Genomic DNA, 18767 nt, shown 5'->3' with positions numbered 1-18767 from the left:
ACACCAAAAAAAAAAAAAAATCCAATTAAAAAATGGACAGAGGACCTAAATAGACACTTCTCCAAAGAAAACATACAGATGGCCAACAGACACATGAAAAGATCCTGAACATCACTCATGATCAGGGAAATGCAAATCAAAACCATAATGAGATATCACATTACACCTGTCAGATGGTTAAAATTAAAAACACAAGATAACGAGTTGGTGAAAATGTGGGGAAAAATAACATGCATTGTTTGACAATGCAAATTGTTGAAGCCATTGTAGAAAATAGTACAGAGGTTCCTCAAAAAATTAAAAATAGAAACATCAAACAAACCCATAATTCTACTTCAGGTACTTACTAATTCAAAAAGATATGTACACCACTATGTTTATACTTGAATTGTTTATAACAGCCAAGGTATGGAAGCAACTCAAGTGTCCTATGATAGATGAATGGACAAAGAAGATGTGGGAGATAGATCTGTATCTATATCTATAAATATAACGGTAGACAGATAGATACAATGACATATTACTCATCCATAAAGAAAAAAATAAAATACTGCCATTTGTGACAACATAGATGGACCTAGAGAATATAATGCTAAATGAAATAAGTCAGTCAGAGAAAGATCAATACCATATGATTTCACTCAAATGTGGAATTTAAGAAACAAATCAACAACAACAATAAAAAGACAAAAAAATACAGAAAAATGGTGGTTGCTAGAGGGGAATGGGCAGGGGAATAGTGAAAACAGATAAAGAGGATTAAGAGTACACTTATTATGAAGAGCACCAAGAAAAGCACAGAATTGTTGAATCATTATACTGTGCACCAGTTTCAGGTATACCAGTTTCAGGTATACCTTAACACTGTATGTTAATTATATTTTAAAAGAAATTAAGAGAAAAAGAAATTAAGAAAGAGAGAGAGAAAAAGAAAGAGGAAGGGAGGAAGGGAAACAGAATTAAGAGGGAGGACTTGATCTACCCAATGGCAAAATCTGGGTGGCTCAGTGGGTTAAAGCCTCTGCCTTCGGCTCAGGTCATGATCCCAGGGTCCTGGGATCAAGCTTCACATCAGGCTCTCTGCTCAGCAGGGAGCCTGCTTCCTCCTCTCTCTTTGCCTGCCTCTCTGCCTACTTGTGATCTCTGTCAAATAAATAAAATCTTTAAAAAAATAAAAGTGTGGTATGGATACAAGCATATTCAGACCCATATACGTATCACACCCTAATATCACTTCCATCTATCTTGTAATCATGGAAATGTAGAATAGCTGCAGTATGGCTGCAAATACTGAATTGTCTTAAAGTACTACAACCTGGACCTTTTGCATCCACGATATTTTCAGAGCTTCCTTACCAAGTGTATAATTAAAATCACCCTATGTTCAGACTGTAATATTAATAGCCTTACCTTACCATATTACTGATCCCATTGTGGAATAATACCCTAAAGGATACTTGGTGGAGGGCTGACATGTTAATCTTCAATAAAACATTTATAACATATCCAGAGGTTAAGCACAGGTATGGAAAGATCTTAGATATTTAGTTTAGAACACAAAAGTTCATTCTAGCTGCCTATTTTTCCCATCAGCAATAAATTTTAGGAGTATATTTTCTACTTGTTCAAAATCCTTCAACCTACATCTATATAGTATATTCTGGATGTATTTCAAACTTAATTTCACTTACTGTCAATATTCTGCATAGTACTCAGTCATATTTGAGATACGTAACATTTACGACAAAGATATGAGCTTAAACAATTAATTTATTAATTAACTTTCCTATTTATCAGACTTACTTCCTCAGTACCACAGTCACACGCTTCACCTATCTCCACTCTGCCGTTGCCGCAGAGAGCTACCGCACTTTTTCGCATTCGTGGCTTGTTCTGAAGACATTTGGCACCCATATTTGAAATGAAATTTTCAAAGGTACTCAAACTGCAACTGCTAAACGTCTTCACACCACTTGATCGCCTAGAGGTGAATCCATATCATGTCATTGGCAGCACACTTCCAAAAACACATCTCTATATAATATAAATTACTTTCAAAATGTTAAATTGAATAGGTAATGATAAATGTTTATAACAAGTGCTTAGAGGTCAAAATTATTCCTGGGTAGATCATGTGATTTTATTTACTGGGATACATATCCTTATTCAAATAAAATTAAGTACAATTTAATAGTAAAAAATTAACAAGCCAATTAGAAAATGGGCACAGACTTGAATAGATTATTATTCAAAAAATACATATAAATGCCCAACAGGAAAATGAAAAGGTGCTCAATACCACTAGTCATCAGGGAATTTCAAATCAAAACCACAATAAGATATCACCACACACTTGTTAAGATGGCTATTATCATTTAAAAAGATCAGATTTGAAAAAAAAAATAAATTAAAAGATCAGATTTGGCAAGGATATGGAGAAATTGGAATCTTTGGTGCACTGTTGGTGGGAATGTAAATTGGGGCAGTCACTGTGGAAAACAGTAGAGAAGTTCTTCACAACATTAAAATAGAACTACCATATGATCCCACAATCCCACTTCTGGGTATACATATAAACTAACTGAAACCAGGATCTCAGTGAGATATCTGCACTCCCACGTTCATTGCAGCATTATTCACAATAGCAAAGATAGGGAAGCAACCTAAATTTCCATTGACAAATCAATGGATTAAAAAAATGTATATACATGCATATATATGTATATACACCCATATGCAACAACATGGATGAACCATGAGGACATTATTCTAAGTGAAGTAAGCCAGTAACAGAAGAAAAACACTGTATGATCTCACATATATATATTTCAAGTAGTTAAACTCACGGATGCAGAGTTTGTACCATGTATAATGGTGGTTGTCAGGGACTAAGAGGAGGTGGAAATGGGGAGTTATTCAATGGGTGTAAAGTTTCAGTTATTCAATATGAGTACACTTTAGAAACCTGCTGTATGACAAATACCTATAATTAACAATACTGTATTGCACATTTAAAATTTTAAGAGAATTCCTGTTAAGCATTCCTACCACAATAAAAAAATTAAAAATAGATTATTTTATACACATTATTATATTAATTTTGAGTTTCTGGGCATGACTGTATATAAATTCTTGTATATAAAGAAAAATACTTATACATGTATATGATGTCTCTTGCCCAGGAATGAAGAAAACCCTGTATCCATTTATGTCAATTCCTGGATGTATATCAAGAATTCTTCAAACTTCTCTTCTACTCCCTCAGTCCTTCCCCTGACTATTATAAAATTAAGAATCAAACTCTTTGAAAGTTTGAATCTTTTCTGTTTTAATGGTTTTTTTCATTATTTATTCACAGGTTTGTAGCACATATATGATAGATGATTCATTAAGTAGTAAGTTGTTTGAGGCAGGAACTTTATCATCTTTATTATTGGTATTACTTATCACAAGTACAGTACTTAGCAAACACAGAATCAATTGTCTATTGATTTTTTATAATAACAAAAAACTGAATAGATTATACTGTGCTTGGTTCTGATCTTTCTCACAGATCTCGGAGAAATTTTATATTAATCAAAATTTTATGTCACTATGTCCACATACCACTAATAAAGATAGCTTCAGAGAGTATTTCCATAAGATGAGTCACTTTCAATATGTAGTAAAACTCTATCAGATAAGGAGAAAACTGACATTTATTGAGTACCTATTATTAGCTAGATATTTTAAATACTTGAATATTTAATACACACTACAATTCAGGGAGTCTGGTTTTGTCACCAACATTCTATAGAAATTGAACTAAAGTTAGAAAGTTAGAAAAGCTAAAAACCTCACAAAACTCAGTTTGTAAATTAGCAGGATCAGCATTCACACATACAGCTCTTTAAGATTTCAAATTCAGGTACATTTTTTACCCTCAAATTCATCTTTGAACATTACATAATAAAATATTTACTATTAAATATGAATATGTTTTACTATAAATCATAAATTTTGATAATAGTATCACTAAAATTGAAAAGTGAGGAAAATTTTAATTGAAAACTATATAATATTTTGGCTCTGGAAACTACTTTAGGACTATTATATATAATCTTAAGTTATTCACCTTTTTGCTCCCCAAAACAGCAGTTCTTAAGAATATGTGTTCCCAAAGATTACTTGTAATCAACTGTACAGAATTTTTTCTATTAATTTTGTTGAGATTTTACATTTTGAATTCTAATGCTATGTTAGTTTTGTTTCCAAATTATTTATAAAAGCTTACTGAAACTATGATATAACTAGCCTAAGCTCTAGGTTCAGAGACAAAGAAATTGAGTGATAGAAAAAAGTAACGGTACTTTCCCTTTGGAAATGGAAAATGCTCTCTACCATTTTTTTGAGGTGAAGGCTAGCACTTGACAGCATTTTGAAAAAAGAAAAATTTATCTTCCCCACTACCCCATTTTCCTTTCAAGGCCTTTCTCTCTTCTACATTTTTTCCCCTAAATTCCTGTTCTCATTGCTCATGTTTTCCCTACTCCTCAAATAAGAGGTAACAGCACAGCGATAATAACTTAGATGTAACTTTATTACTTACATACTCACAAGTAATGGATAAAATACAATGTAGCTATCATGATCTCATTTTTCAGAAGAGAAAACTAAGAGTTAGAAAATATAACAAACAAGTGAAAGATTCTAAAGCCCATGTTCCCCTCAATGTATTCCATTCTGAAAAATGATATCTCCTCTTCTTCAATCAAACTTCCATATTTTAATGAAATTGGTCTTAGCAAGGAATGAAAAGAAAGCAATATTCATAAAATAATTCAATCTCACTGAATAACTGATAATGCCATGTTCCTTCTAAATATTTTTGCCTTATAAAATGATGGAACCAGACAGGAGAGCAAACCTTGCCAGGAGTTTTCTCTAGGTTTCTACATTCATAGCTCTTGCCATTTTCCATGCTCCTTTCTTCTTTTCACCTTTGAATTCATTTGTGTGTGCAGACTATCCTAAATGTGAGAGTTTAAGATACAAGCAACCCACATTTAAAAAGCAGATGTAAATTAAAACATACAAATAATATGCCAGTAGGATCACTGAATTATAAGAATTAAGTCTGTTCAAAAAAAAAAAAAAAAAAGAATTAAGTCTGTTCAAACGCATGCTAATGTTCTCTTGCTTTCTGATTCAACTTAATTCTAATATATTTACTGTCTTGTATATGAAGTCATTGTGGAGTACAGAAAATAACAAAGCTTTGGGTTAGATAAACTTGTTAACTAGTATCAACACTGTGACTTAAGAGGTTTTAAACAAAGTAATTTAACTAAGTCTCAGTTTTCTCTTCTACAAAACAGGGATAATAATATCCATCCACCTCACAGGGTTGTTGTGAAGATTAAATACTATTAAACAAGTAAAGTGCCTAACTGAACTCTCTGGCTTTTATTAAGTGCCCAATGAATCATTGGTGATATTATTGACATCAACTGAAGTTTGGCCGTTAATTAACAGTATATCCAATGTAAAGTCATTTAGGCTTACTACTAATACTAAGCAGGGGCTTTAAAAGACACATTAAATGGAAATAATACTTTCTTACATACATGCCTCCTTTGAAAATTACTTAAAATAATGTATGAGATGTATTGTGGAAATACAAAATTTTGTAAAAGTAAGGTAATACCTATACACAAGAGTTTTATAAGAAATTGAAGAACAGGCTGCCCCTGGGTGGCTCAGTGGGTTAAAGCCTCTGCCTTCAGCTCAGGTCATGATCCCAGGGTCCTGGGATCAAGCCCCACATCAGGATCTTTGCTCAACAAGAAGTCTGCTTCCCCCCGCCCCCCTCTCTCTCTGCCTGCCTCTCTGCCTACTTGCGATCTCTGTCAAATAAATAAATAAAATCTTTAAAAAGAGCATATGTATATACACATACATTATTTTTATATAAAGCTAATTTAGATCTAATTTGTAGTATAATACATATGTGTACATAAATATGTATGTTAAAGTTGGAGCAGTTACGAAAGAGCATGTTTTCAAAAATTAATGCCTTACTTTCACTTCTGACTTCTCATTGTTTTTCAACTATGAATCGGTCATACTTAGCACAGTCCCTTTGATATGGGAAACAAAGGCAAAGAAGTGTAACTTAAAACTTCCTTACAGCTTGCAGCCCACTGATGGAAACCTGAAACATGCAGAGCATGACCTTCCTCAAGGAGCTCATGGCAGCCTTAGTACCTTAATGTTTAAAAGTAACATTATAGAGACACCTGGGTGGCTCAGTATGTTAAGCCACTGCCTTTGGCTCAGGTCACGATCCTAGAGTCCTAGGATCGAGTCCTGCATCGGGCTTGTTGCTTGGCAGGGAGCCTGCTTCTCTCTCCCACTCTGCCTGCTTGTGCCCTTGTTCTCTCTGTCTCTCTAACAAATAAATAAAGTCTTTAAAAAAAATAAAAATTTTTTTAAAAAAGTAACTTTATGTTGGCATCACCTGGCCCCTCAATGTCCTGAAAGCCTTGTTTCCAGAATCCTTGGAGATTTGCGCCATCCCTAACCCCCACTCACTAAAAAGTACACAGTCAATCCTTACAATCCCAATATAGCCCTTTCTGCCCACCAGTCCTGCCCCATGAGTAAGGAAGGGGTGAAGGTCTAGGCAGGAGAGAGAGGAGGCCCCTGATTTCCCTGACTGGGCTCTGGAACTATTCCTGGCAGGTGTAGACAGCTGAGAGAGCTGAGCAAAAGATAAGGGAACAAACCAAGAATCTCATGACCACAAGCTTCCCAGTCAGTTCTCAATAAAAGATTGCCCCTAAAAGCCCTCAGCAGCAACCCATTCGGGACTCTTCTCACCCTAGAGAGATTTTTCTTTCCTTCCTGCTCTCGCCTTCACTCAATAAACTTCCACTTCACTTCACCTTTTGTGTCTGCAAGATTCATTCTTTGACTCTGTGAGACAAGAACTCTGCAATCCTGCAACACTTTCTCACAAATAAAAAATGTAGAACACTATATAAACCTGGGGCAGGAGTTAGGATGGCAGAAGAGTAGGGAGACCCTAAGCTTGCCTCATTCCTCAAACACAGCTGGATAATTATCAAATTCTGAACATCCAGAAATCAATCTGAAGTCTGAGAGAACAAAACTGCAAGTCTACAAGTAGAAAAGCAAGCACCTTTGGAAGACAGGAGGTGCAGAGAGTTGATACGGGAGAGATGTAACTTGGGTACTTCGCAAGGGAGGTAGTCCTGCTTAGGGACACTACTGCAAAGCATTACAAGAAGCAGAGCACAAAATCTGAAATATTAGACATCCGCCACTGCCAAAATTGTCCCCGGCTTAAAGGTGCTCAGGTGGCAAAGAGGGGCAGAAGCCCAGGAGTAGACAAGGTGGTCTGAGGATTCCCTGGGTCGCAAGGAGAACAGGTGACACGTATGTGCTGCACTGTTTTCAGGCATGGGAATGGGGGCTCCGGCTGAGGGCAGCCAGCCTAGGTGCTGGCTCTCTGTTCTGCGCTGCCATGAACTCTGAACTGCTGCACAGTTATGGGACTGCTTTCTTGGCAGAGGCTGACAACAGGAAACATGAAGTGAGACCTTCCCCCACAGAATTAGTGCAGGTCCACACCAGGGGAGTCCCTATAATTTGGAGTTTTGAAACCCAGTCATACTCCAGAAATAAAACATTTCAGACACAGGCAAGGTGAAGGCAGGGATCTGAGGGCAGCTGGGAACACGATTGATTATTCTTCTGGAGGGCGTCCTGGGGAGTTGGAGGCATAAACCCTCAGCACTAGTTCTAGAGGATGGGGTTTGGGGGGGGTGGGGTTCTGCCATTTTCATCCTGCCCATCAACATTGAAAGCCTTCAGGGAGCAAAATAGAGCCACCTAGTGGAGACCAGAGCCCTGTACCACCCCCCATCCCTCACCCCCTAGAGAGTCCACCTGAGAAACAGGGCAACAGGGTCCCTCCCCAGAAGACCAGCACTAACAAACATCTTGCACACACCAAGTCTACTGATCTTAGAGTGTTGCAAAGCTTCAGCTCTAAGGGAAACAGGATCCAGCTTCTTTTTTACTTTTATTTTGTATTATTATTTTTTCATTTTTTCATTTTTAATTCCTTTTTAATTGTTTTTTAATTTTTATTTATATTTTATATTTTTTGTTTGTTTGCTTGTTTATTTATCTACTTTTAGATGGAACTTCTTTTAACAAGCAGACCAAAACACACCCAGGATCTAATTTTGTTGTTGTTGTTGTGGTTGTTGCTGTTTTTCTACTTTTCTTTTCTGGACAAAATGAAAAGATGGAGAAATTCATCTCAAAAGAAACAACAGGAAGAAGCACACATGGCCAGATATATGAATCCAGATATAAGTAAGATGTTTGAACTAGAAACTGGCAAGATATACTCTGTGCTGAATGGGAAAAATATGCAGCCAAGAATACTTTATCCAGCAAGGCTGTCATTCAAAATAGAAGGAGAGATAAAGAGTTTCTCAGAAAAACAAAAACTAAAGGAGTTCATGACCACTAAACCAGCCCTGCAGGCAATATTAAGGGGGACCCTGGAGTAGGGGAAAAAAAGACCAAAGCAACAAAGACAAAAAAGGACCAGAGAACATCACCAGAAACATCAACTCTATAGGTAACACAATGGCACAAAATTCAAATCTTTCAGTAATCACTCTGAATGCAAATGGAATAAATGTTCCAGTCAAAAAACACAGGATATCAGAATGTATTTAAAAAAAAAAAAAAAAAAGCAAGATCCATCTATATGCTACCTGCAAGAGACACATTTTAGACTTTAAGACACCAGCAGATTAAAAATGGGAGCTGGAGAATCATCTATCATGCTAATGGACATCAAAAGAAAGCCAGGAGGAGTTAAGATGGTGGAGAAATAGGGGGACCCTGACTTTCCTTGTCCCTTGAACAGAGCTGTATTGATGTCAGATCACTTGGAACACTCGGGAAATCCATCTGAGGATTCGAAGAAGGATCTCAGCAGCTGAGGGAGATAGCATGGCAGCTGCGAGGTGTGTGGAAGTGAACTGTGGGAGAGAAAAAGTGCTCTGCTGAGGAGGGGAGGGAATTCTTTCCATGGGGAGAGAAAAGGAGAAGAGTTAAGAGAGTGCAGCCTTGGGTTCACACAAGAAGACTTCTAGGGACCAGAGGCCAAGAAGCCAGGGGAACTAGTGTGGCAGGTTTTTCTGCAAACAGTGTGGAATGCAATCTCTCAGGTTTTGGAAATACAACACTTTTGCCAGATTGAAACTGTGGTGTGTGCTTCTGGGGAGGAAGAGGATGGTGGCCAGAGAGCACACAAAGTGGTGTAGGAATCTCCAAGATGCACTGAGAGAAATTGTTTTCCTTCCTGGAGTACACTTGGAAAATGTATACTGCCACACTAGTGGCAATCCTTATATCAGACAAACTAGATTTTAAGCCAAAGATTGTACTAAAGAGATGAAGAAAGACACTATATCATAATAAAAGGGTATATCCAACAAGAAGATCTAACAACTGTAAATATATATGCCCCCGGCATGGGAGCAGCCAGCATATAAATCAATTAATAACAAATTTAAAGTCGTTGATAATAATACGATATGACTGGGGGAATTTAACACCCCACTCACAGCAATGGACAGATCAGTAATTGGAAATAAGGGCTTTAAATGACTCACTGAACCAGATGGACTTAACAGATATATTCAGAGCATTTCATCCTAAAGCAGCAGAATACACATTCTTTTTGAGTGTACATGGAACATTCTCCAGAATAGATCACATACTGGGTCACAAATCAGCCCTCAACAAGTACAAAAAGACTGAGATCATACCATGCGTATTTTCAGACCACAGTGCTATGAAACTCGAAGTCAACCACAAGAAAAAATGTGGAAGGACCACAAATACATGGAAGTTAAAGAATATCCAATCAAAGAATGAATGGGTCAACCAGGAAATTAAAGAAGTACTTAACAAATACATGGAAGCAAATGAAAATTAAAACATGACAGTCTAAAACCTTTGGGATGCACCAAAGCTGGTCCAGAGGGAAGTATAGTAGTACAGGCCTTTTTCAAGAAGCAAGAGAAGTCAAATACACAACCTAAATTTACACCTACAAGAGCTAGAAAAGAAACAGAAAATAAAGCCTAAATCCAGGAGGAGAGGGAAAACAATAAAGATTAGAGCAGAAATCAATGATATAGAAAACAGAAAAGCAGTAGAATACTAGATCAATGAAACCAGGAGCTGGTTCTTTGAAAGATTAGCAAGACTGCTAACCCCTAGCCAGACTTATCAAGCAGAAAAGAGAAAGAAACCAAATTTAAAAAATCATGAATGAAAGAGGAAATATCCCAGCCAACACTGCAGAAATAAAAACAATCATAAGAGAATACTTTAAAAAAAATTATATACCAACAAACTGGGCAACCTGGGAGCAATGGACAAATTCATAGAAACTTATAAACTACCAAAACTGAACCAGGAAGAAATAAAAAATTTGAACAGATCCAAAACCAGCAAAGAAATTGAATCAGTAATCAAAAATCTACCAACAAACAAAGTCCTACCCAGATGGTTTCCCAGGAGAATTCTACTAGACATGTAAAGAGTTAATACCTACTCTTCTGAAACTGTTCCAAAAAACCGAAATGGAAGGAAATCTTCCCGACTCGTTCTACAAAGCCTGCATTACCTTGATTCCAAAACTAGACAAAGGCCCACTAAAAAAGAAAATTAATAATGTCCAATAACCCTGATGAATACAGAAGCGTAAGTTCTCAATAAAATACTAGCAAAGCAAATTCGACATTACATTAAAGGATTATTCACCATAACCAAATGAGATTTTTTTTCCTTGGCTGCAGGGGTGGTTTAACACCCACGAATCAATCAGTGTGATACACCACATTAATAAAAGAAAGGTTAAGAACCATATGATGCTCTCAATAGATGCAGAAAGAGCATTTGACAAAAATACAAAATCCTTTCATGATATAAACCCTCAACAAAGTAGGGATAGATGGAACATATCTCAACATCATAAACACAATATAAGAAAAACCAACAGTTAATTTTTTCCTCAATGGGGAAAAACTGAGAGGCCTTCCCCTACAGGCAGGAACAAGACAAGGATGTTTACTCTCACCATTATTATTTAACATAGTTCTGAAATTCTTAGCCTCGGCAATCATACAACAAAAAGAAAAAAAAAGCCATCCAAATTGGCAAGGAAGAAGTCAAACTTTCACTCCTCACAGATGACATGGTGCTCTATGTAGAAAACACAAAGGATGCCACCAAAATATTACCAGAACCTATCCATGAATTCAGCAAAGTTGCAGGATATAAAATCAATGTGCAGAAATCTGTTGCATTTCTATACATCAATAATAAAGGAGCGAGAAGAGAAATCAAGGGATCAATCCCATTTGCTGTTACACTGAAAACAGTAAGACAACTAGGAATAAATCTAATTAAAGAAGTATAAGATCTAGGGGTACCTGAGTGGCTCAGTTGGTTAAGCATCCAACTCTTGATTATAGCTCAAGTCATGATCTTATAGGTTGTTAGACCCAGCCCTGTGTCAGGCTCTGTGCTTATGGCGGGGGGGAGGGGAGGTGTGTGCTTGAAGATTCTCTCCCTCTACATCTCCCGCCACATGTGTGTTCTCTCCCTCTCTCTCTCAAATAAATAAATAAATAAATCTTTTTTAAAAAACAAGAAGAAGAAAAAGATCCCCACTCTCAAAACTATAGAAACACTTATGAAAGAAATTGAGGAGGACACAAAGAAATGGAAAAACATTCAATGCTCATGGATTAGAAGAATAAACATTGTTAAAATGTCTATACCACCCAAAGCAATATACACATTTAATGAAATCGCTATCAAAATACCACCAGCATTTTTCACAGAAATAGAACAAACAATCTTGAAATTTGTATGGAACTACAAAAGACCCCAAATAGCCAAAGCAGTTCTGAAAAAGAAAACAAAACTGGAGGCATCACGATTCCAGATTTCAAGCTATATTACGAAGCTGTAGTCATCAGGACACTACGGTACTGGCATAAAAATAGACACACAGATGAATGGAACACCATAGAGAACCCAGAAGTGGACCCAAAACTATATGGTCAACTAATCCTCAACAAAGCAAGAAAGAACATCCAACAGAAAAAAGACAGTCTCTTCAACAAATGACGTTGGGAAAACTGGACAGCAACATGCAAAAGAATGAAACTGTACTACTTTCTTACACCATACCCAAAAATAAATTCAAAATGGGTTAAAGACCTTAATGTGAGAGTGGAAACCATGAAAATCCTAGAGGAAGGCAGAAATGTCTTTGACTTAGGCCATAGCAACTTCTTAATAGACATTCACCACAGGAAAGGGAAACAAAACAAAAAATGAACTATCAGGACTTCAAGTAAAAAGCCTCTGCACAGCAAAGCAAACAATCAACAAAACTAAAAGGTAACATATGGAATGGGAGAAGATATTTGCAAATGACATTTCTGATAAAGGGTTAGTATTCAAAATGTATAAAGACTTTACTTATCAAAGTCAATACCTAAAAAATAAATAACCCAGTTAAGAAATGGGCAGAAGACATGAACTGACACTGTTCCAAAAAAGACATCCATATGGCTAACAGACAGATGAAAAAATGCTCAACACCACTCATCATTATCAAAATAAAAATTAAAACCATTATGAGATACCATCTCAAACCTGTCAGAATGGCTAAAACCACAGGTGTTGGCCAGGATGCAGAGAAAGGGGAGCCCTCTCACCCTTCTGGTGGGAATGCAAACTGGTACAGCCACTCTGGAGAACAGTATGGACCTTTGTCCAAATGTTAAAAATAGAGCTACCCTATGACCCAGCAATTGCATTTCTAGGTATTTATCAAAAGGATACAAAAATAGTGATTCAAAAGGATACATGTACCTCGAAATTTATAGCAGCATTATCAACAATAGCCAAACTATGGAGAAAGCCCAAATGTCCATAAACTGTTGAATGGATAAAGGAAGTGAATGTGTATATATACAATGAAATATTACTCAGCCAACAAAAAGAATGTAATCTTGCCATTTGCAATCACTTGGATGGAGCTGGAGTGTATTATGCTGAGTAAAATAAGACAGTCAGAGAAAAGCAAATACCCTATGACCTCACATATGTTGAATTTAACAAAGAAAACAGATGAACATATGGGGATAGGGAAAAGAAAAAAAAAGAGAGGGAAACAAGCTGTAAGAGACTCTTAACAATAGAAACAAACTGAGGGTTGATGGAGTGATATGAGTGGAGGATGGGTTAGATGGGTGATTGGTATTAAGGAGAACACTTGTGAATGATGAGCACTGAGTGCTGCACCTAAGTGATGAATCACTCCAAAAACCAGTATTGCAGTGTATGTTAACCACCTAAAAAAAAATTTTTAATGCAACAAAAAACAAATCAAAATAAAAATAGAATTAAAAAAATTATTTGTAATGAAATTCAACAAAGTTCTGACATTTCCTGCAATAAATACTTTTGTTGTCTTAAAAAAAATAGTCTATTTTGTCTGATAGAGCTATTGCTACTCCAGACTATTTTAGCTTCCATTTGCATGTAATATCTCTCTCCAAACCTTCACTTTCAGTTTGTGTGTGTTTTTTTTTCTGTTGTAGGCGGCATACAGATGGGTCATGTTCTTTTATCCATCCTGCCACTCTATTCTGACATGTTTTTAACAATCCTCACTATGAGATTTCACAAAATACAGTCTCATTCCCTTGCTAACGTATTTTTGCAATTGGATTTGTTATCTTTGACTGTTCTTAATGGTATTTCTCTTTCCAACTCTCTTACACTTAAAATTTCAGGTTTATATTTTGTAGTACTTGGTCCATTTACAGCTAATTGGTGCTATAGGTAAACACTAAATTTTTCACTTCAAATATTTAAAACAAGATAAACATAATCAATAAATCTTACTTTTAAATAAACTTACATAGCTTCTGGATTCATTATGCAAATTGCTCCTGAACAGTGACATTTCCTTGTGTCATCATATGACATTCCCAGACTGAGTCCGAGCATCTGTGTAACAATAATGGAAAATGCCTCCAAAGTTATCTCCTTGGGGTACTACATTAACAAAAACAAAATTTCATATGAAAGACAAATCATTAAAAGGTGATAAAAAGTGATAATTTTCTAATCTTGAACATATTTATTATTTTATCAAATACTTAAGGATAGAAAATACAGCTCTTTGGACAGGTGAAAAGCTGAAGTTCTTCTTATGAAATTTTATTGAGAAATAAGCAAATTGAGTCTATGCCAAGCTTGATCACGATTTAACAACAAAATACCTAATATAATTCCTAAGTACCTATCACAACAATATAAAAGAGCTGTTTTTCATTGTATCTTTTGGCTACATGGACCATGATCTTCAATTTACCTAATTTCTTACAATAGCTCTTATATACATTTAGAATGGTCCACATGATATTCTGCTTCCCAGCACATGAAATTGCCACAAAACCAGATTAGTCAGTTCAAGGGTGCTATCAGTTTCCTAATGGGATTCTCCATGACTCCATAACTCATATCAGGAGAAACAACAGAAAGACTCTCAAGGTAGCATTCTTGTATAATACCACTCACATATTTAACAAGTGCAGAGATAACTTCCATGCCAAGGAGAAATGTGATACTGGTAATTCATGGTGAGCAAAAACATCATGATTTCTCCAGTTATGACCAAATCTGGCATCAAATAAAATACAGGTGAGGACAGGTTGGGGGAAAATCAGGGCACTTCACTGCTCCAATGACAAGCTCTAGTAAAAATTTATGGTTCAACTGGATTGTTAATAGTACTAGAGGATACATATTATGAGAAATACAAAGGAAAAGCTGTGAACAAGCAACTGAGAATGCAAATAGGCAGTTGTAAGCCTCTGAAGCAGCACTGGAGTAATTCCCCATCTCCTATAGTAGTTGGATGGACATGGCTGAGGACCATGCACAAAGCATAAGGACTGCAGGGCTACAACACTAACTTAATTCTCAAATCTACCAGATTTGGTAGGGAAGGTGTTAAAATCTGAAACTTGGTAAAGGAACAACTGGAGTGACATGGACAAATATACTTAGATTTTCTTTTCCAGCATAGGAAGCCTCCCTCCAAACAATATGAGAATGAGAGAGACGCATCAAAAATAAGTTTTGATGTCATTTGTCTCACCAACCCTCATGGCCTCCTGGTCCGTATTAAGAATTACATCACAACCAAAGTGATATTACCAAGATGGCATCATAGGTCATTTCCAATTTCACTGCCCCCTTGCAACAAGAACAACTAACACTACTCTTGGACAGAAACTACTCTGAAGATCCTAGAACATGGAGGTCAGACCTGAAGCACTCCCTGCACTACAGAAAACAAAAGAGACCACATTGGAAGGGTAAGAAGAGTAGCTACACACTGACTATTCTGCCCTTCCCCAAGACTGGTATAATGCCATACTAGGAGGTCTTCTCATTTCTCACTTGGAGGTGAGACTTCTCACCTCCAAGTGAGAAATGAGAGCCCAAGGTGGACATCCAGCTCCCCCAGGATTTTAGATGACTTCTTAGGAGTCCCCAGTCTGATTTGCCCTCACAAGGAGCACAGAGGATGCTACATGAATTGAACATGGGAAATCTGTGACAGAGAAGAATGGAAGGACTTAAAACAATGAACACTCAGATCTTGGCAGAACAAGTTCTCACCCACAGCACCCAAAAAATAGTCCCAACCAGCAGTTTTGCCTATCTGTAGAGCTAAGACGTAACGCAGTCTGACCAGGGAACCCAATGAACAGTAGGTCTTCCTGATTCGGGTCATCAAAGAGCCTGGCCGTTGAAGCCTGGTCTGTCCCTCAACCCCACACAGGTAGGGAGTTGAATCATAACCCTCCCAATGTTGAGCGCACCTTCTGGTGCCACCTGACCAGAAGTCAGGTCATAATGCCTAGAAGCTGCATAGCTCAGCAATATTCAAGTGGAGTGTACAGTAGGAATAGCTATTGTCCACAGAGCAAAACCAGTGGTACCTTTTAGCCAGGAACTTGGGGTACATGTCAGCCTAAGACCACAGATAGCCTTCCTGTGCTTAAAGTCAGTTCTTCCCAGATAGGAAAGATGATTCATACCCCTTCCATGGCTGCATGTAGCTCCTGGCCCTGCCCAGCCATAAGCTTAACTGCAAATATCTAAGATGCTGCTTAGAAAAGTCTCTCCTGCTCTGCCCAAGAATGGGATTTAATTTTCAGCCCTATTGACTGCTGAATGTAGTTCCTGGCCCTGACTGAACAGAAAACCTAGCTGGTACCTCTGATAGCTGTGCAGCTCAGCATCTCTTGAACAGAGAGAATGACAGGCAGCGGTGATTATCCACAAGGCAAAGCCAATGGCACCATTTGACTGTGGAACTTAGGGTACAGGTCAGTTTGAGTCAAGACCAACAAGCCATCTGATTCTCATTCTCTACTTTTGCAGAGAAACTAATTTGCAGTCCTGCCCATTGCTAAATACTGACTTCAGCCAGCCTAGACCAGAGAACCTAACCAGTGTACATAGGAAACTGCATAGCCCTATAGTGACACATGAATGGAGAGCACAGCCCATGGCTTTCCCCATCTTCAGAACAAAACCACTGTCCTATCTAGCCAAGAATTCAGTGTACGATATTGCCTGTTTTGTGTCCCCAGACAATGGGCCATACAGGATTTGGGGTACATTCTGCTATCCTGCCATGTCAGGGAAGCTAAATCATAGTCCATCTCCTGCTGAGTAAGTACCTGTCCTACCCATCTAGGAAGCCTGATGAATGAACCCAGGCAAGTGCTGAGCATCTCCCACACCCTTACTTGGGAAGGGAACCAAGCCAGCCATTTACCAGTTACCAGCTAGCAGCACTTCCATTCCCAACCCCAGAGCTCAGGCAGTAGACTCACCCAAAAATAGACCCTGAGAGCAAGCTTCACCTTCCCCAGGGCATTACCAGTGGTCATGTCTCGAAACCCAAACTGAGCTGACTGATAATGAACTGTCTCTGCAAAAGCAAAGCTGTAAAGTCTGAAAAGGAGACCACTTACTCAAATGCAGATATACCAACGGAGGCTCCTAGAGGGCAACCTAGGAAGACCCTGAACTCATCTTTTCCAAAGACATACCCAATCTATGCCTACCTATAGTGCAATTCCTCCTGAAAAAGAACTAAGGGCACATTAAACAGCTTCTGGACAACACATGATAGAGGAAACACATAGAGAAATGAAGGAGATATGGAGACACAAAAATAACAGGAACACCACCCCTGATTCTATAGGCTAGAGTGTGGGAGGATAGCACTGAGGGACTGTGAGCAGATTCATTTTTAAAAGCCAGAATTTAAAAGGGAAACCAGAATATGAAGGAACTAACCCTCCACCAAGTGATGGGGAATCAGAGAGGCTGACACCACTATTTACATTATCCTGTTGACTTGATAGCACAGATGGGAGCAAAATTCAGGCACTTTAGCCAGCCTACCCCCTTACCCAACCCTGGGCCCCTAGCCAACACCAGCCCTGGACACTCTGGAATACAGGGAGGACAAAAGTGCCACAGAGCCACTATAACAACTGGAATATAAAGGAACCAGCCCTAGAATTCTATCAAGTGTCCAGGGAGCTGTGGAACACTCTCAAGGGCCAGAGGGGCAGAGGAGTACCATTGCTTACATTCCTCCTCCACCTTGATAGCAGAGACAAAAGCAGAGTCATGGCACCCTAGCAAGCCCAGTGCCTGGGATTCTGGCCCACATGAGACCCAGTGCTGCCCCCAGAAAAGCCTCACAGTGGGGCCCCAGTGTGGCATACACAGGGAAATCCTTGGACAGTGCTGGCAATAGTGCCAACCATCTCACCAAGATGACATATGTACAAAGTATCCTCAGTTACTCCAGGCCAACATCCACTCTACAGAGAGCCCCAGAACCCACTGGCAAGTGCCTACTTCAGCTTCAGCCATCGCACCAGTGCAGTCCCAGTATGAAGTGCCCCAGGACTTTCAGCCCACACCCATTACAGATACAGCAAGGCAACCAAAGCTATCAGGCACACACAGTCCACATAAGGGGTGCTCCTATAAAATATCATTTCTTCAAGTCTAAGAGAAGCAGCTGTTCTACTTAATTCATAGAAACAAACACAAAAAGACAAACAAAATGAGGCAGCAGAGGAATGTTTTCGAAACTAAACAAGAAGACAAAAGTCTCAGAAAAAGAGCTAAACAAAACAGAAATAAGCAACCTACCTGATAAAGAGATAAAAGTAATGGTCAAAAACATCCTCACTGGAGGGAACGCCTGGGTGGTTCAGTCAGTTAAGCATCTGTCTTCAGCTCACGTCATGAACCCAGGGTCCTGGGATTGAGCCCCATGTTGGGCTCCCTGCTCAGTGGGGAGCCTGCTTCTCCCTTTCCCTCTCCCCCCAGTTCCTGATCTCTCTCTCTCTATCTTAAATAAATAAATAAATAAAAACATGCTCACTGGACTGGAAAGAATGATGATGAATGAACTCATGGGAACTTCAACAAAGAGACAAAAAATACTTTTTAAAAAATCACACTTGAAGAACAGAATAACTAAAATGAAAAATAGAATCAAAAAAAAAGATTAGAGAAAGCAGAAGATGAAT

At 38.1% G+C, this 18767-nt stretch overlaps 1 protein-coding gene across 1 annotated transcript in view; it reads right to left on the bottom strand.

Moving 5' to 3' along the window:
- Positions 1-18767, bottom strand: part of LOC111144478 (ADAM metallopeptidase domain 32) — a 192555-nt gene that overhangs the window by 84316 nt on the left and 89472 nt on the right. The window contains exons 13-14 of the mRNA XM_022498780.1: positions 14045-14181; positions 1804-1981 (exon numbers count right to left, since the gene is read on the bottom strand). Coding sequence (XP_022354488.1) covers positions 1804-1981; positions 14045-14181 — 315 coding nt within the window. The remainder of the gene's footprint in view (positions 1-1803; positions 1982-14044; positions 14182-18767) is intronic.

Source organism: Enhydra lutris, unplaced genomic scaffold, assembly GCF_002288905.1.
Source record: "Enhydra lutris kenyoni isolate GAN:26980312 unplaced genomic scaffold, ASM228890v2 scaffoldscaffold11, whole genome shotgun sequence".
NCBI classification, from domain to species: Eukaryota; Metazoa; Chordata; class Mammalia; order Carnivora; family Mustelidae; genus Enhydra; species Enhydra lutris.
This window is presented reverse-complemented; position numbering and strand designations above follow the sequence as displayed.